Genomic DNA, 19471 nt, shown 5'->3' on the forward strand with positions numbered 1-19471 from the left:
AAAGTGTGTTGTACTTTATTTTGTCCTTAACAGTTACATCAGTGTTTTTGTTTAGAGTTCTAGTTAAATCTTGCAAAGAAAAGAGTAAAATATCTGCAGAAGCTTTATTAAAAAAAAAAAAAAATCCAGTATTTGAACAAACATGTTTTAAAATCTGTTTATTTCAAACGGGTGAAAATTCATAATAAAAAAACGCAACAGTTGAGTTTTTCAACACTTGTGACACATTTTTCATGATTTGTTCATCGGAGGAAAGTTCAACTATCGTTCAGTTTAAAACCTTTAAATGTTGAGGATCACTTTACGAGCTTCAAAAACTGGTTCACAGCAACTTACGCTTTCAGAATAAAACTCACATATTAACATCACAGATAATCACAGCTCCCCTTGTTCCCTCTGTCATGAAGACTGACTTATAAAAATACGTGCACATCATTTGCATGAAGCAGCGACGCAAACCAAACAAGAGGTTGAGAACTGTTTGCTTTTAAGGCACAAGAGACGATAACATCTTTAGACCTGACATGAAACCGAAAAAATATAAGTTTTGAACTTTTAAAAGTTCAAAGATAAACAGTTTATTGAAATGCAACTTGCACATTGTTTGATCTAATGTTCCCCAAACATTGTAGTGTGCATTACCCAGTGTTTCCCACAGGCTCATTTATCTATTATTTATTCTACAGGTGGATTTTGAAAGGAAGTGAAGAAACAGTTGTAAAAGTAAAAGCCATTTAAAGCTTAATTTATTTAGACATAGAAAAAAAGAAGTGTTTTGTGTTTTAACCATAATCAAGCTTTTAGCATTTTCCATCTATTTAAGCACCTGAAGAAAGTTTGTCTTTAATAAAAAGTCCTTCAATGAGGAACGAGACACGTTCAGGAGCCGTCCTGTCGGCCATCTTTGTTTTACAGTCTAATGGAAACAGGTCAAGGTCGTGAGAGACTCTTTATTTTCTCTATTTTCAAACTAAAACATGATTCTATGTTTCATTAAACCTTGAAATCACTGAAACTTATAGATGTAAGTGTATAAAATATTCCACATGGAGTGTGTTACTTCTGTGTGTACACTGTGTGTACTCAGTGTGTACTTGTACTGACAGTTCCCTGCAGTTACAGGTGTGTGTTTCCTGACCTCAGTCTCTTTAACAACACGCTGACTTTCCAATAACCAGAAGTTCTCCTCAGCAGCAGATTGTTCGTCTTCATCAGCCAAGCGAGGAGGCTGCCCCCCCCCCCTCTGGGGTCCCCCGGGGGTCCACCTGGGGCCGGGACCCCCCCGCAGCGCCCAGGGGACGTCTGGGTTTCCTCCAGCAGGTTCAGGGGTGAGTGGAGACGTGTTCCTGCAGAAGGAGTCTGTGGCGAGGGCGTCAGAGGCGAGAGTCGCAGGGCAGAGGTCGAAACGCCACCTCCATGTTCTCCTCCATGATGATGTCAAAACGACAGATCAAAGGCCTGAAGACAGAGAAAATTACATTTATACCTTTTATCTCGATTTTCTTTTTTAGTCTTGATTGAGTGAGTATGATTTTCTGCTTCTCAATCCTGACAATTTACTGCTTTTCTGCCTCATGACTAAATAACCCTGAGTCGTGGTGAAGAGCAGGACTGACCTCTCGGGACGATCCAGAGGCGTGAAGCGGATCCGCAGCAGACGGATTTTGTATCGAGGTCCGATCACGTTGCCGGTGTTGATGCGGATGGAGATCTTCTGGACCTGCTGCAGATCCTCATCGAACTGGGCCAGCAGGCGGGTGGAGGTGTACTGCTCCAACCGGTACAGCTTACTGCCACAGACCAGCAGGAGTTTAATGATCACATGAAAATAGAACAAGGCTTCTTGATAAAATGTCTCAACTGAGAACCAGGGGGATAAGAGACTACAGTTGCCACGGTTACAGTCATTTTACTTAAATTATCTTCTGGCGTGGGGATGCATAATCATGTTTTTCTGATTTCTAAACAGAAATGTTAGATTCCAGGGGCTTCAGGGACTCACTGGTCTATTCGAGCCTCGGTGAAGCTCCTGCCGCTGTGCAGCCGGATGTAGACCACCCCCCAGCGGAGGTACTGGTTCCAGGTGACCATGTCCACTCTGTAGCTCAGTTCTGACAAACAGGAAACAGACGATATCACACAGTACTTTCATTTCTAAATGAAATCATCTCAGCTCACACACAGGATCCAGATTCTTTACTCTGATCAAAGCCTCATGGCTCCTGCAAGTATTAGAAGAGAAATGTTCTTCAAAGTACTTTGTATACAAGTACTCTCTTGCAGAAACTACATAAATGCATTGACTGTATACATTTAATTACTGCAGTATTAGTTGTTGCTCTCATGTTAAAGTAGCTCTGGGGAGTACTTTGTTAAAATATTTGAGATAATTAAACGTTTTGGTCTTTTAAATCTTCACTCATTTTTCTCTGAAGTCTAATTAATGAAAAAGTAGTCAAATAATGTAAATATAAAAGTAAAGATGCCTTTAAATTGTAATAAAACCTTGTTTAAATGATTTCCTAAGGGACTGTGATGTGCGACTCACTCCTGTACGGCAGCGACGCCGTGGTGCTGAAGAAGACTTTGGTTTGTCCGAGTCGCAGCAGAGTCTCCGTCCAGCGGCTGAAGTCGTAACCTGCAGGAACCAGACGTCAGTTCACCAGCTCAACTCGGCACAAACTCACAGGGAGACGTTCAGTTCAAACAGAAATTTGTTTCATTGACGGAGTTCTGGAGTCTGGTCTCATGTACAGGTGACTTCTCCTGCAGTGATTGTAACTGTAGTTGACTTGGCCATAGTATTTTATATTGATGAATTGTTTTATACTTTGTATTACTGTGTATATATATATAGGCATTTTTATTTCATTCTTATTTATTCAATGTATTAACTCTTCAATGTATCAACTTTTTATTGTACCCTCGGCACCATTGTAAATGAGGGTCTTATATTATATATATGTACACATATTTATACATGTGTACATGTTATACATACTATTATTATATCACCATTATTATTATATATACTGTTGCTGCCATTACCATATACTGCTTTTATATTGGTATAATTACTATCATATATAAATATATATTATGTTATATTATATACTATATATACTGTACTATTCTTATATACTGTCTAACAATACCATTACCATCATATCATCAGTACTATTACCATCATCTTGCCACTGCACCTTATCTACCTATTTATCTTGTGTTTCTGTTTTTATTCTTTCTACCTCAATATTTTTAATTTTATTCTATTGTATTTTATTGTATTCAAATATACCGGCTGCTATGACGACTTAATTTCCCTTCGGGGATGAATAAAGTACTCTATCTATCTATCTATCTATCTATCTATCTATCTATCTATCTATCTATCTATCTATCTATCTATCTATCTATCTATCTATCTATCTATCTATCTATCTATCTATCTATCTATCTATCTATCTATCTATCTATCTATCTATCTATCTATCTATCTATCTATCTATCTATCTATCTATCTATCTATCTATATATCTATCTATCTATCTATCTATCAATCTATCTATCTATCTATCTGCTATCTATCTATCTATCTATCTATCTATCTATCTATCTATCTATCTATCTATCTATCTATCTATCTATCTATCTATCTATCTATCTATCTATCTATCTATCTATCTATCTATCTATCTATCTATCTATCTATCTATCTATCTATCTATCTATCTATCTATCTATCTATCTATCTGCTATCTATCTGCTATCTATCTATCTATCTATCTATCTATCTATCTATCTATCTATCTATCTATCTATCTATCTATCTATCTATCTATCTATCTATCTATCTATCTATCTATCTATCTATCTATCTATCTATCTATCTATCTATCTATCTATCTATCTATCTATCTATCTATCTATCTATCTATCTATCTATCTATCCCTCAATGTGTTTTCCGAGGCTTAAATAAATATTCAATCAATCAATCAGAACCAGCTGCGACACAAACGTTTGAACCCTGAGACTCATCCTTTGTTTTTGTGTTGGATTTTAACTTTTTAAAACAAGCGGTTCCATCATAGTCTTCAGGTGGAGTGTGGGGGGGGGGGGGGTTGCTCCACCTACCGAGCATGGGGCAGGACGCCGGTTTGAAGGCCTCGCACTGCAGACACCTCCCGTCCAGGAAGTCGCTGTAGGACGAGCAGGGGTACCCGGTGAGGCTGCAGGTCCGGTTCAGAGCGCACAGGTACAGGAACACCGAGCGCTGGTGGTCACACACAAAGTAAGATTTACCTGTGGGGGGGGAAAGAGATGATGCTGCATGTGAGTGTGTGTGTGTGTGTCATATTGTCTGATGTCTTTCTATGTGTGTGTGTGTGTTTACCTGCAAAGATGGTTTTGGGGCATCCTGGTTGGTCGGCTCCTCCGTTGGCGTAGAAATCGATGTGACCGTGAGATCCTCTCAGACCAAAAGCTGAACATGGGAAACACACGTTCAGTCCATCAAGGTTATTTAATTTAAGAATCTTTCACAGAGCAAAATGACCAAAGCCCTATGGTTGTAAATTCAAAAAAGAATCGGATAATAACACATTTAGCAGTAGTCCAGGCAAAGTAGCGTTTTCCGACCGACTAATTGTAAAAGAATTTTTTTCAGCATAGATTATTTCTATGAGGTGTCCAGAACAACATACTAAAAGTTCTAAGAAATCCTAGTTGAGGAAATATGTTTAATTCTCATCAATGTGCCAATAAGGCAACAATACACCCCAAAAAGACTATTTTTTTCATTTACTCCAATCAAAATAAAACTTTACACAACGAAAGTAGCCATGAAACGTAACATTTTTTGTATTACAAGTTTCTTTGAAAATGAATTTATGTATGTATTTGTCATACATGTGAATGGTTTTTCTGCCTATGCAAATTAGGACATATTCAATAAGTGTGGAGCTCATGTGCTTGTCAAATTCATTTCAAAAGAAACTTGTAATACAAAAAATGTTACGTTTCATGGTTACTTTCATTGCGTAAAGTTTTATTTTGATTGGAGTAAAGGAAAAAAATAGTCTTTTTGGGGTGTATTGTTGCCTTATTGGCACATTGATGAGAATTAAACGTATTTCCTCAACTAGGATTTCTTAGGACTTTTAGTATGTTGTTCTGGACACCTCATAGAAATGATCTATGCTGAAAAAAATTATTTTACAATTACTTCTATTTTTGGCTCCAAAATGGGCTACTTTGCCTGGACTACAGGTGGAACATGAACCAAACTAAAAACAGGTAAAGATGATTCTGTCGTTTCCGGTCGTTCTTCTCTCTCTGATGTTTGTTCAAGTGTTTCTGATCAGTTTGGTTTGAATCAGTTATTTGATGATATAAGAACAGGCTGAGACTGACTCCTGAAACAGGTGATATTTAGGGTCACGTCTCATCCAGATCCCTCATTGTGATCGTTCAGTTTATTTCTAGACGCTCACAGTTCATGTCGGTGTGAAGCACGTCCACGAACATGGCGTCGGAGGGATCCAGCCTCTGCTCCGTCGTGGCGCTGGTGAACATCGGCCCGGCCGGGTCCAGACCTGGAGACAGAGAATAAAAGAGTCGACTGAGACTTGTGTGAAACTTTTGATTCCAAATCCGTCTCTGACACTAACGACGGAGAATAAAACTGTTTCTTCGTACGAGTTGTATTTCAAGTTCTGTATCTTTGTTTGCAAGAAACAGGAACATTGAAAGTAAACATGTTTCAAAATGATTTATCTCCTCCGTCCCTCTGTCCCTCCGTTTCTCCGTCTCTCCGTCTCTCTGTCCCTCTCTCTCTCCCTCTGTCCCTCTCTCTCTCCCTCTGTCCCTCTTTCCCTCTGTCCCTCTCTCCCTCTGTCCCTCTCTCCCTCTGTCCCTCTCTCTCTCCCTCTGTCCCTATTTCCCTATTTCCCTCCGTCCCTCTGTCCCTCCGTCTCTCCGTCCCTCCGTCTCTCTGTCCCTCTCTCCCTCTGTCCCTCCGTCCCTCTGTCTCTCTGTCCCTCTGTCCCTCTCTCCCTCTGTCCCTCTGTCCCTCTGTCCCTCTCTCTCTCCCTCTGTCCCTCTCTCTCTCCCTCTGTCCCTATCTCCCTCTGTCCCTCCGTCTCTCCGTCCCTCTGTCCCTCCGTCTCTCTGTCCCTCCGTCCCTCTCTCTCTCTCCCTCTGTCCCTCTGTCCCTCTCTCTCTCCCTCCGTCCCTCTGTCCCTCTGTCCCTCCGTCCCTCTCTCGCTCTGTCCCTCTGTCCCTCCGTCCCTCCATCCCTCCGTCCCTCTCTCGCTCTGTCCCTCTGTCCCTCCGTCCCTCTCTCGCTCTGTCCCTCCGTCCCTCTGTCCCTCCGTCCCTCTGTCCCTCCGTCCCTCTCTCGCTCTGTCCCTCCGTCCCTCTGTCCCTCTGTCCCTCCGTCCCTCTGTCCCTCCGTCCCTCCGTCCCTCTCTCGCTCTGTCCCTCCGTCCCTCTGTCCCTCTGTCCCTCCGTCTCTCTGTCCCTCTGTCCCTCCGTCCCTCCGTCCCTCCGTCCCTCCGTCTCTCCGTCTCTCCGTCCCTCCGTCCCTCCGTCCCTCTGTCCCTCTCTCTCTCTCCCTCTGTCCCTCTGTCCCTCCGTCCCTCCATCCCTCTCTCGCTCTGTCCCTCTGTCCCTCCGTCCCTCCGTCCCTCCGTCTCTCCGTCCCTCCGTCCCTCCGTCCCTCTCTCGCTCTGTCCCTCTGTCCCTCTCTCTCTCTGTCCCTCTGTCCCTCCGTCCCTCTGTCCCTCCGTCCCTCCGTCCCTCTCTTGCTCTGTCCCTCTGTCCCTCTGTCCCTCCGTCCCTCCGTCCCTCCGTCCCTCTCTTGCTCTGTCCCTCTGTCCCTCTGTCCCCATGTATAAATAAAGTGAGAGGTTAAAGGCCTTTTCTGAACCGTTCCCTACAGCCCTCAGTCGGGTCCGGTTCTCACCTGTGATGCGTCCGATCTTCCCCTCCAGGTTCGATCCCACGAACCCGGCCAGGTGAGCGCCCAGGCTGACGCCGATGAGGTGGACTGAACTCAGAGAGGCTCCTCCCACCTGCACACACACAAACACCAGCCTGTCGTTCACCTCCGGCTCAGACACACCTACTAGCTGTGTGTGGTTCGGTGACCTGTTCTCTCACCTCCATGGTCCTGATGAACCCGGTCAGGTTGTGGGCCGCCTCCCTGGTGTAGGCCACGGCGGTGAAGTAGTTGAGGTTGGCCGCCCCCTTGTTCCAGTCCACCACGATCACGTTCATGTCCTCCTGCTCGGCCAGCAGGCGGACCAGGTGGTCGATCCAGATGGGGGGGGCTCCGGTGGGCCGGTAGCCGTGGATGACGAAGGCGGTGGGACGGGACAGGTTGAAGAGCGGCTGTGCGGCCGGGTGCCGGTGGTCGATCTCGCGGCCGCAGTCCAGGTTGGCGCGGGTGTAGAGGAGCAGCCGCACGTACAGGCTGGTTCCCATGAAGCAGTGAGACAGGTTCAGGTCCGTGAAGCTGTCGCAGGGCTCGCCCCCCCCACTCTGCTCCTGACCTGAGGGCACAGAGCGGGCGACAGCTGAGGCTCATGGGAAAAAAAATCATTCGTGTATTTGATCGTGAGACAAAGCAAAGGACAGATCGATGGAGAACAGCAGCAACCCTCTGTCCCTCTACCCCTCTGTCCCTCTGTCCCTCCGTCCCTCTGTCCCTGTGTCCCTCTGTCCCTACGTCCCTCTGTCCCTACGTCCCTCTGTCCCTCTGTCCCTACGTCCCTCTGTCCCTCTGTCCCTCTCTCTCTTTCTGTCCCTCTGTCCCTCTCTCCGTCTCTCCCTCCGTCCCTATGTCCCTCCTTCCCTCTCTCCCTCTCTCCTTCTCTCCCTCTGTCCCTCTCTCTCCCTCTCTCCCTCTGTCTCTCTGTCCCTCTTTCCCTTTGTCCCTCCGTCCCTCTCCCTCTCTCCCTCCGTCCCTCTCTCCCTCTGTCCCTCTCTCCCTCTGTCCCTCTGTCCCTCTCTCCGTCTCTCCCTCCGTCCCTCTCTCCCTCTCTCCCTCTCTCCCTCTGTCCCTCTGTCCCTCTCTCCCTCTCTCCCTCCGTCCCTCTCTCCCTCCGTCCCTCTCTCCCTCTGTCCCTCTCTCCCTCTCTCACTCTGTCCCTCTCTCCCTCCGTCCCTCTGTCCCTCTGTCCCTCTCTCCCTCTGTCCCTCTCTCTCTCTGTCCCTCCGTCCCTCTCTCCCTCTCTCCCTCTCTGCCTCTGTCCCTCTCTCCCTCTGTCCCTCTGTCCCTCTGTCCCTCTCTCCCTCTCTCCCTCCGTCCCTCTCTCCCTCCGTCCCTCTCTCCCTCTGTCCCTCTCTCCCTCTCTCACTCTGTCCCTCTCTCCCTCCGTCCCTCTGTCCCTCTGTCCCTCTCTCCCTCTGTCCCTCTCTCCCTCTGTCCCTCTCTCCCTCTGTCCCTCTCTCCGTCTCTCCCTCCGTCCCTCTCTCCCTCTCTCCCTCTCTGCCTCTGTCCCTCTCTCCCTCTGTCCCTCTGTCCCTCTCTCCCTCCGTCCCTCTCTCCCTCCGTCCCTCTCTCCCTCTGTCCCTCTCTCCCTCTCTCACTCTGTCCCTCTCTCCCTCCGTCCCTCTGTCCCTCTGTCCCTCTCTCCCTCTGTCCCTCTCTCTCTCTGTCCCTCTGCCCCTCTCTCCCTCTCTCCCTCTGTCCCTCTCTCTCTCCCTCTGTCCCTCTCTCCCTCTGTCCCTCTCTCCCTCTCTCCCTCCGTCCCTCCGTCCCTCCGTCTCTCTCTCTCTCTCTCTCTGTCCCTCTGTCCCTCCGTCCCTCGCCCCCCCCACTCTGCTCCTGACCTGAGGGCACAGAGCGGGCGACAGCTGAGGCTCATGGGAAAAAAAATCATTCGTGTATTGTATCGTGAGACAAAGCAAAGGACAGATCGATGGAGAACAGCAGCAACTTTCACTGAGGTCATCGTTTCTGAGGGCATGAACCTGCAGGTCGGAGAGGTCAAAGGTCAGAGAGGTGTGACAGTAAATGCTGAGATCACTTCTTCGTTTGGTTTCTCGTGCGTGGCGGCGTCGGTTTGACCTCCTCAGCTCCGACAGGCGAGGATTCAACAGGAAGCCGGGATAACGGAGAGTCTGAAGTGAATCCCCTGGAGCTGAGTGGGAAACACTCTGGCGTGAGGCCTCCAGGCTGAAACTATGGATCTATACACTCGGTGCTTTATGAACAGTTTGACTCCACGTGGATCATCATCTGTAAAGTGAACTTCAGCTGTAGAAGAAGACTTGAAACTAGAGATTGAGAAATTATCTCCTGAGGAAAACGTTGACTGATGTTATAGATTCAGTGTTTCAGAGAGGGAGAGACGCCTCGTTGTCCTTCCCTCTGTCCCTCTGTCCCTCTGTCCCTCTCTCTCTCTCTCCGTCCCTCTGTCCCTCTCTCCCTCTGTCCCTCCGTTCCTCTGTCCCTCTACCCCTCCGTCCCTATGTCCCTCCGTCCCTCTGTCCCTCTGTCCCTCTCTCCCTCTGTCCCTCTCTCTCTCCCTCTGTCCCTATCTCCCTCCGTCTCTCCGTCCCTCTGTCCCTCTGTCCCTCTGTCCCTCCGTCCCTCCGTCCCTCTGTCCCTCTCTCCCTCTGTCCCTCCGTCCCTCTCTCCTTCTGTCCGTCCCTCTGTCCCTCTCTCTCTCTCTCCGTCCCTCTGTCCCTCTCTCCCTCTGTCCCTCCGTTCCTCTGTCCCTCTACCCCTCCGTCCCTATGTCCCTCCGTCCCTCTGTCCCTCTGTCCCTCTGTCCCTCTGTCCCTCTCTCCCTCTGTCCCTCTCTCTCTCCCTCTGTCCCTATCTCCCTCCGTCTCTCCGTCCCTCTGTCCCTCTGTCCCTCTGTCCCTCCGTCCCTCCGTCCCTCTCTCTCTCTGTCCCTCTGTCCCTCTGTCCCTCTGTCCCTCTGTCCCTCTCTCTCTCCCTCTGTCCCTATCTCCCTCCGTCTCTCCGTCCCTCTGTCCCTCTGTCCCTCTGTCCCTCTGTCCCTCCGTCCCTCTCTCCCTCTGTCCCTCTGTCCCTCTGTCCCTCTCTCCCTCTGTCCCTCCGTCCCTCTCTCCTTCTGTCCCTCTCTCTGTCCCTCTGTCCCTCTCTCTCTCTGTCCCTCTGTCCCTCTCTCTCTCTCTCTGTCCCTCTGTCCCTCCGTCCCTCTGTCCCTCTCTCCCTCTGTCTCTCTCCCTCCGTCCCTCTCTCTCTCTGTCCCTCTGTCCCTCCGTCCCTCTGTCCCTTTGTCCCTCCGTCCCTCTCTCCCTCTGTCCCTGTGTCCCTCCGTCCCTCTGTCCCTCTGTCCCTCCGTCCCTCTGTCCCTCTGTCCCTCTGTCCCTCTGTCCCTCCTGATGAACTGATCTGTATTTAGCAGACACGGATCAGGCTGCTATAAAAAAACACCTCATCCCCTGTAGCTCCGCCCCTCCATGGACACAACAGGTGATTACAGCTGTCAGTCAAACAGGGGGGGCGGGGCTACAGGGTGGAGATGGCCCCAATCCAACCCCATATTAGTAGAGTGTGTGTAACAGATGAATGGCCGACACATTGTGTGTGTGTGTGTGTGTGTGTGTGTGTGTGTGTGTGTGTGTGTGTGTGTGTGTGTGTGTGTGTGTGTGTGTGTGTGTGTGTGTGTGTGTGTGTGTGTGTGTGTGTGAGCGACTGTATATTTACTTTTACAGCAGCAGACAGAAAGAGAAGCAGGCCTTTCTATTTTAACTTCAACCTGGAGACGATGGGTTGACTTTAAATAATCTGTTCCTTCCTGCACCTCACTAAGCTCTCTGTACACACACACACACACACACACACACACACACACACACACACACACACACACCTCTAAGTACGACACACTCATGTTTCCCTCCTCGCTGATAAGGATGAACTCTCACCAGATTCTCACCAGAGGATCCTTTAAAAGTGATGACTGAAGAGCTGTGGGTGTTTTTCTTACCGTTGCAGAGCAGGAGGATTCCCAGCAGACCCACGAGTCTGCGGGTCAGCATCCTTCCTCCGACCACCAGAGGAAAACAGGGAGTGAAGGAGGTGAAGAGGAGGAGAGAGACAAGCTCTCAGTGCCGAGGGAAGGAGGTGACTGAGGGAGGGAGGGAGGGACTGTTGGGGAGATAGAGAGAAAGAGAGGGAGGAGGGATAAGAGGGTCTGTTTGAAGAAGGATGGAGAGGTGGAGACAACAAGAGAGAGGAAGATAACATCTCTGAGTTATTCATATTTTGGTGGACCTCTTGAGAAGTTAAAATATGTTGTTTATGAGATGTTTATGGACTTTGGTAAGAATGGTGAGATTGAAGAGGCATCGGAAATGTGAAGTGACGAATCTGTTGTGAGGAATGTGCTGTACTCTGTTACATGTCTGTGACTGTATTTTATTTTACTTATATATATTTATTAATTTTTTTTGTTTTAATTTAGTTTAAACTAAATTAGTATTTCCGTTGTAATTTGTTGTCCTTCTTGAATTAATGTTTTAATCATAACTTAGCAATTTTTTTGATATTTGTATTATTTATGGTCATTTTATGCTGCCATATGTTCAGGTTGGGTGAGGTTGTTGTATATATGTGAATTGATGTAAATTTATAAAACCAATAAATATATGTTTAAAAAAAAATATTGTGGTGGACTGTTTTATACATACTATCCTTATTGCTTAGCATGTTGTGTATCATGTAAAAATATTAGGGCTGGGCAAGTTAACTCGTTTCAATCGAGTTAACTCAAGTGATGAGTTAACTCGATTAATTATTTTATCTCGCATTCACTCAGGTTTGATTATTTATTGTTTTATTGTGAAAGTCAGGCTTTTATTTTGTGAAAGTCTGTTGCTGACTGCTGCAGAACAGGAAAAAAGAAAATAATTGGCGGATAAACAATCGAGTTAACTCATCACTTGAGTTAACTCGATTAAAACGAGTTAACTTGCCCAGCCCTAAAAAATATTTTAGCCACGATAATCAAACATACAATCAGATATTGTTACAGTGCTGAGAGCAGAGTTATGAGATTAAAGTGACAGAGTCTGTTCTGCATCTTGTCATATTTTAATGTTCACTTCTGTTCAAACTATGTTTAATAGTTGAAACCAGACAACAGTACAGTAGAGGGACGTCAGCTCTTCCACCGGGGGGGAAATCTGTGCCCACAAAAGTTGTTTGCCCCACCAGCGCTGGTTATTAATAGCTCCACAGACTGTGACCACACTGCACCCAGCCCATGCTGCCCTGTACTCACTGCATCTCCACAGGAACACATGTAATTTAACATGGACGGAGACAGCAGAGCCCCAGTGAAACTGAGCGAGACACGGAAATCACAAAGTCAAAGACAGAAAGACACAGAAAGACACTGTGGACTCGCTGTCCTCTGCACGTCTGGTTCCATCACGAGTCTCTGAGTCCGAAGTTTGATTCCACCTCAGTTTGCTGAAATTGTTCTTTTGTAAAGAAATCTGTGGTCTCCCCTTTAATCCATCCATTATCTACTTCTCTTTAATTCCTATTAGGGCTGGGCAAGTTAACTCGTTTTAATCGAGTTAACTCAAGTGATGAGTTAACTCGATTAATTATTTTATCTCGCATTAACTCAGGTTTGATTATTTATTGTTTTATTGTGAAAGTCAGGCTTTTATTTTGTGAAAGTCTGTTGCTGACTGCTGCGGAACCGGAAAAAAGAAAATAATTGGCGGATAAACAACCATGGATAAGGGTACCGAGCTTTTACATGGCCATTTTCATTTTAAAGTCCTTCCAGACGGCAGAGTCGACAGAACCAAAGTTATTTGAAGCCACTGCCAAGGTGAATTTTCTTATCACCGGAGAACTTCCTGTCTAAAATATCACCTGAATGCAAAACACACAGTTGATATCAACAAATCATTCAACGAAACAGCGAGTGGAGCGAGGCTTCGGCAGACTACGTTAGACGCAGGGAGGAGTATACATGTTTCATAACGAAGAGGATAACATTAATGCCCTGGCAGTGGCATTGAGCTTTAACTTTGTATTTGCTTTGATAACATTGTTAAGTTGAGATTTACACTGAATATTTTATTTAACTGCTACTGTATTAAATGCTGATGTTAAAAGTGTTTGCACAACAAATGTTATGGCACTTTCGTTCATATGGCAGAACATTGAAAATAAAATTGCGCTATACACTACTTTTTAATTCATTATTGGATTTTGCGTATACAAATGCGATTAATCGTGATTAATCAGGGAAATCATGCGATTAATCGAGATTAAAAATGCCCAGCCCTAATTCCTATACAAGATTTTGTATCTTGTATCCTTGATAACTGCAAACTTCACGAATAGGAATAAAAACCTTTTGTCTAACAGCAAACTTTACGCAGTTGTACGATAATATTATTGGCCTATTTTACACTAAAGGGATGTAAATAGCTAAGAACACTAACACGTGTGTTTTCAGCTCTGCAGACCTGGACTGAACTGATGCAGCAGATGAAAGATCAGCGACAGGTCACCATGTCCTGCTCGGCTAAAGAGCTTATTTCTGGAGGCCACGCCCTCGTCTGTCACCTGACCTGACTCAAAACTGAGACGTGGATTATTAAACCAGTTTCACTGTTTCTTCCTCAAAGTAAAACTCCGACAGCAGCGACGTTTTCTGATTCTCAAGGAATCAAAGCAACGATTCATCTGATTTCTCCTCCACACCTGACCCCTGACCTTTGGATTCCCACTAAGATATGTGAAGACCCCGGTTAGAAGGAAGTGCCAGAAACATGGCATGCTGGTTAATATTTAAAAAAATATCTTATACCTTATATAAAGAATGAAAAAAATGAGACAAGCTGTGAGTTCATCGTTTGAGTAAGTTGATAGAAACAGAAATAGCAACCTCTGAGTTCCTGCTCCTGGATCCAGAGCCGATCATCATCTGATCCCGAGCCGACGCTCAAGTTCAGGTTAAACCTCGAGCAGCGTCTCCTTCGGTAAATAAGCGTGAGGGGTCTGACGTTCTATTATAAGCGTCCTCAGCCAAAGCTGCCGAGATAATCGCAGCTCAACCGAGGGACCCGAACATTTTCACGTGTTAAACTGCAGCTTTAGGTCCTGATAATAGGATCCGACATGAATCCGTTCTCTGACACCATGAGCTGGACTTCCTGTTTCTACCGGACGGGCCTCGGTGCCTTCACGTGTCTGAGAGTCGGGTTCTGACTCCGGTGAGAAAACACCTCGGCCTCCACCGACCCGTCAACACCTGGGTTTCTGCTTCCTACTGGAGAAATGTAAAAGAGACCAGAACGGCACCAGTTTAGTTGTGGATGCAGATCGGGGGCGGAGCCAGGAAGTAGATCAAGAGGCTCAACAAGCGTCTCTCAGTAGAGTTCATGGCCCTCCGTCTGGAAACCACATTCAAATTCACTGGATCCATATTTTCATTTGAGAATCATTTCCCTAAAGATGTCGGATTTGTTTTGTGGTTTGTTGAACGTGAACCAGCAGCGATTAAAGCAGCAGAGGGGAGGAGCTAAGACCAAAGCAGACGAGCAACGCAGATCTGCTGAAGTGAAGCTGACAGGGAGCAACTGACACAAAGAGTGCGTGTGTGTGTCTGTGTGTGTGTGTGTGTGTGTGTGTGTGTGTGTGTGTGTGTGTGTGTGAGTGTGTGTGTGTGTGTGTGTGAGTGTGTGTGTGTGTGTGTGTGTGTGTGTGTGTGTGTGTGTGTGTGAGTGAGTATGTGAGTGAGTGAGTGTGTGTGTGTGCGTGTGTTTGTGTTTGTGTGTTAGTGAGTGTGAGTGTGTGAGTGTGTGTGTGTGTGTGTGTGTGTGTGTGTGTGTGTGTGTGTGTGAGTGAGTGTGTGAGTGTGTGAGTGTGTGTGTGTGGCCGTGTGTGTGTGTGTGTGTGTGTGTGTGTGTGTGTGTGAGTGAGTATGTGAGTGAGTGAGTGTGTGTGTGTGTGCATGTGTGTGTGTTTGTGTGTTAGTGAGTGTGAGTGTGTGTGTGTGTGTGTGTGTGTGTGGGGGGGGTGTTTGTGTGTGTGTGTGTGTGTGTGTGTGTGTGTGTGTGTGTGTGTGTTTGTGTGTTAGTGAGTGTGAGTGTGTGTGTGTGTGTGTGTGTGTGTGGGGGGGGTGTTTGTGTGTGTGTGTGTGTGTGTGTGTGTGTGTGTGTGAGTGAGTATGTGTGTGGCAGTGTGTGTGTGTGTGTGGGTGGATGGATGGATGGGTGGGTGTTTGTGTGTGTGTGTGGGGGTGTGGGTGGGTGGGTGTTTGTCTGTGTGTGTGTGTGAGTGAGTATGTGTGTGGCCGTGCATGTGTGTGCGTGTGTGGCCGTGTGTGTGTGTGGGTGGGTGTTTGTGTGTGTGTGTGTTTGTGTGTGTGTGTGTGTGTGTGTGTGTGTGTGTGTGTGTGTGAGTGAGTGAGTGAGTGTGTGTGTGTGTGTGTGTGTGAGTGAGTGTGAGTGAGTGAGTGAGTGAGTGAGTGTGTGTGTGTGTGTGTGTGTGTGTGTGAGTGAGTATGTGAGTGTGTGAGTGAGTGTGTGAGTGTGTGTGGCCGTGTGGCTGTGTGTGTGTGTGTGCGTGTGTGTGTAGCCGTGTGGCTGTGTGTGTGTGTGTCTGGCTGTGTGTGATTCTTGTAATGTTTTGACTTTAATTGTAAAATCACCACTTTACAATTGAAATATGATTTATTCTCATATTGTTTCCCTATCAATGGCTCTAATACTCCATCGTAGTTTTATGAAATCCCTGCACAGAGATGATTTATAAAAACATTTAAACTTTGTCTTTTTATTGTTTGTTCACACAAGTTAAGCCTCTAATTACCTGACATGTGGATCATTCTTTATTCTCAGACATTTGCATTAAAAAATACAACAATTCAGACAAGAAAAACTAAATGTTAACATCGAACAAACGAGTTTTAATGTCCTTCAACATACTTTTGATCCGGGATAAAGTTCCATACTTAATAATCTTCTGTTTAATGGGAACAATTCATATTCATTGAGTTCCTCTTGTCTTCCTGTATCTGAGTTAAATTCTCTTCAGAGAAATAAACTGTCTTGTTTTTATCTTCCTGTTCTGATCAGACTTCTATCGTTCAGATGAAGTGTTTCAGTTCAGTTGATCAGTCGATCGTGTCTCACTTTGTTTCTCTCTCTTCACACGAGCACAAATTTACATGTTCACACTTCCTGTGAAACTCTCGGTGGTTTTCTTGTCTCTGTGTTAGTGTTGAGAGCTGACCTCACACCCCCAGCCCTCATCCGCCTGCCAGGGCCGTGCCTCCATGGCTGCAGCGCTAACCCAGACCTGCTGCCGCTCTGGGGAGTGAAGGGCGTCTGAAGGAACGTCTCTGTGTCTCCACGCCATGGCAGAATCTCTCCCGCTGTGCTACCACGGCGCCATCAGCAAGAAGGAGTGCGAGGAGCTTCTGGGAAAGAAGAACAAGGACGGAGCGTATCTGATCCGAGCCAGTGAGACGCTCCAGGGAGCCATGTGTCTGTGTGTCTAGTGAGTGCTTTCCATTCATCTAATTTCACACCTAACAATAATCCTAATATTTATTAGATTTCAAATGAAAAGTACAGAGGATAAAATTATGGTTTCATAAACATTTGTGTTGGTTTTAGTTTGTTTTCATGTTACCATTGTATTTTACTCCTGTATCCGTATTACCAGTGTTACCACCAAATATTATACAAGAATATTTTTGATCTGAGCATGTATACAAAACAATATTTTCTCATAAAGCAGATATTTAAAATGTTCATCAGGGATCTTGATCTACTCGTCATTTAAGTATTTATTTTACACTGTAAAACATTCAACATTCAACTCCGTCAAATTAATTGGTTTAAAAAAAGATATGAGGCAAAATACATTTCTTGTTTTATTCCGTTTGTGTGTTTCCTGTAACTCCTCTCTCTCTGTGTGTGTGTGTGTGTGTGTGTGTGTGTGTGTGTGTGTGTGTGACTCAACAACCCATCATCACACGGAATGTTGTTGTTGTTTCCGCTGATTGGTCAAAGGTCAATTTAACAAATTACAGTCGGAAACACACATTAAATCAAGAGAATAATAGATGAGAGGAATGATATCTTCCACAGACACTGACAGAAAGATTATAACTGTGTTAAATAGTTTGTTCTGGTCTCTCTCTGTGATCTCTGTGTTCATTTGTGTCGTGTTTTATTTCTTGAACTCTGATGTTTGTTTGTGAAACAATTGAAAAGTAGTTTGATTTGTGTTTGAAATTCAGCTTTGTTCCATCTCTACAGTAAAAAGAAGGTGGTGAATACCTACAGGCTGTTTCAGACATGTACTGGACAGTACACTCTGCTGGTACACACACACACACACACACACACACACACACACACACACACACACACACACACACACACACACACACACACACACACACACACACACACACACACACACACACACACACACAGATCAGCATCGATCAGCTTCAATAAGCTGAACTTCACAAACACCAATTAAATGTTTTTTGTTTAGATATTTACATCTTTACTAAGTAACCTGTCAAACAAGTCTCACCTTAAACATTAAAAACACAATATGAACAAACAGGAAACATCGTGGCTGTGAACCACATTCAGCCTCTCAGAAATACAGAAATTTCTGAGAATCCGACGAATGCATAACTTAATTTTTGACAGTTTAAAATTCTCATTGCCTTCAGTTTTGAATACACATTTCAGCTGTATATGGAAACTGAGTAGTTATCAGCGCTCCCACCAGAGGAAACTTCCCTGACGCTTCAACACAAAAACGCCACAGACCACAGAGATGTGCTGATAGAGGCTTTCAAGTGCGTACTCATGTTGATTTGAATCAGACGGGCCAGCTATCTGAAGTGTGACTCTTAGCTTCTATCGTTTTGAACACATGCCTCTCCAACCACGTTGCTGCTTAATGAACATAGTGCTTACTGTAGGTTCCTGGTCACTTCTGAACTTGGGTCTTATTTCAAGTGGCTCTGTGAAAGATGATAGACTCACACTCTGCAGTATCACTGTCAAATCTGAGGCCGTCATGGAGAGGAAGCTTGAGGGGAAGTGACACGATGTCTGTCATCTCTCTCGACTGTTTGCTGTGTCATCCCTTCAGACGGCAGGAGGTGTGCAGGAGATGTGTTTTAAGACCTTGGATGATCTGATCCTGCACTATAAGAAGAAGAACCAGGGCATGGTCATGCACCTGCGGCACTCTGTGAAAAGGAAGACGGCCTTGTTGATCCAACCCCGAAGACCACCTGAAAATCCAGTGGAAGAAGACAAGCAGAGGATGTTGGTAGAAGCGTCGGATTATGAGAGTGAGTCATCTATTCAAACCGATGTTTCTCTTTTCATCTCACAGCATCTTCTTTAATTTGTGACTTATTTCATTTTCTTTTTTTCTCCTAGATGTTACGGACTCCGACTATGTTGACGTCCTCCCTGAATAACTCCTACTTCAACTACACTGGATTAAATTCAGAAGATTAAGGAAAGAAAACATGGATGAAATGAGGTTCAGACGTTCATGTTCTCCAGAGGATGAATCCTACTGAGCTCCCTTCTTTATTTTTAAGCTTTTATCAGAAAAGGGAAACGACTGTGTGACTCATTTCACGAGGCCATTTTCATATGAAACTTGCAAACTTTCATACATGGAAACTCTTGACCTATGTAGCTTACACTATTTAAAGTTCACTGAGCATCAGCGCCCCCTGCAGCCACACGTGGGGATTAATCCTGTCGGGCTCCTTGTTGAGCGATTAAGTGGCTTTCATGTAGAGAAAAATCTAATTATGTGTAGATATTACCCATGATCCTCTGCTTCCTGCCCCAGAAGAGCTGCAGCTGTAACAAATCCACCAAACTCTGCTCAGAATTCTTCATGTTTTAACAATTTCCTGCTGAATATTGAAGATAAACTCTGGTTTTTCTGAGTGTTTCTAACTGATCTCAGTTCAGCTTCACTCTTCAGCCGCAGCTGGTTGAGACAGGTTGTGACTCTCAGTCAGTTCTTCTCTCAGAAGATGGAACCCACTCACCAGGGGGGGGGGAGTCACAGAGAACAGACGCTCAGCGAGAGAAGGAGGAAACTTTCTCCTCACTTTATTCAAACTGTTGATTTTGGGTAAAAACAAAGTTGTATATTGTCGCATTAAATAAATTCCTCAATGCAGCAAGATAAAAGTCTGTCGTTATGTTGTCGCTTATTTTCCACCACAGTCAACATCAACATCCATCGACAGTCGTTCAGGCTGCAGCTTCAGTTCTTTCTTTTGGTTTTTCAATTTGGAGACAAACCACTTTTAGCTCTTTCACTTCTTTGACCTTAAACAGACTCACGGACACAACCTCTTGTTCTGCAAAGATCAAATTCACAAAGACAGAAGAAGCTCACAGCGAGTAAAGAGTCCTCTTACATGCGTCATGAGAATAATGAGA

The 19471-nt window shown here is 45.6% G+C and overlaps 2 protein-coding genes across 2 annotated transcripts; one reads left to right on the forward strand and one right to left on the reverse strand.

Annotated features, from left to right (window-relative positions):
• Window positions 1–1373: 1373 nt before the first annotated feature.
• On the reverse strand, window positions 1374–11023 carry lipib (lipase, member Ib). Its single transcript, XM_061094188.1, has 10 exons — window positions 10972–11023; window positions 7163–7554; window positions 6966–7074; window positions 5494–5595; window positions 4395–4484; window positions 4136–4303; window positions 2549–2638; window positions 2003–2111; window positions 1617–1790; window positions 1374–1458 (listed from the first exon to the last, which is right to left on the reverse strand). Exons 1-10 carry the CDS (start codon window positions 11021–11023, stop codon window positions 1374–1376), a joined length of 1371 nt encoding a protein of 456 aa, XP_060950171.1.
• A 5260-nt stretch (window positions 11024–16283) lies between these two features.
• Window positions 16284–19194, forward strand: si:ch73-264p11.1 (uncharacterized protein LOC100000923 homolog). The gene is made up of 4 exons (XM_061094113.1): window positions 16284–16517; window positions 17285–17348; window positions 18144–18348; window positions 18440–19194. Exons 1-4 carry the CDS (start codon window positions 16375–16377, stop codon window positions 18478–18480), a joined length of 453 nt encoding a protein of 150 aa, XP_060950096.1. The 5' UTR covers window positions 16284–16374; the 3' UTR covers window positions 18481–19194.
• Window positions 19195–19471: the final 277 nt, after the last annotated feature.

Source organism: Limanda limanda, chromosome 20 (assembly GCF_963576545.1).
Source record: "Limanda limanda chromosome 20, fLimLim1.1, whole genome shotgun sequence".
In the NCBI taxonomy this organism is placed as follows: domain Eukaryota; kingdom Metazoa; phylum Chordata; class Actinopteri; order Pleuronectiformes; family Pleuronectidae; genus Limanda; species Limanda limanda.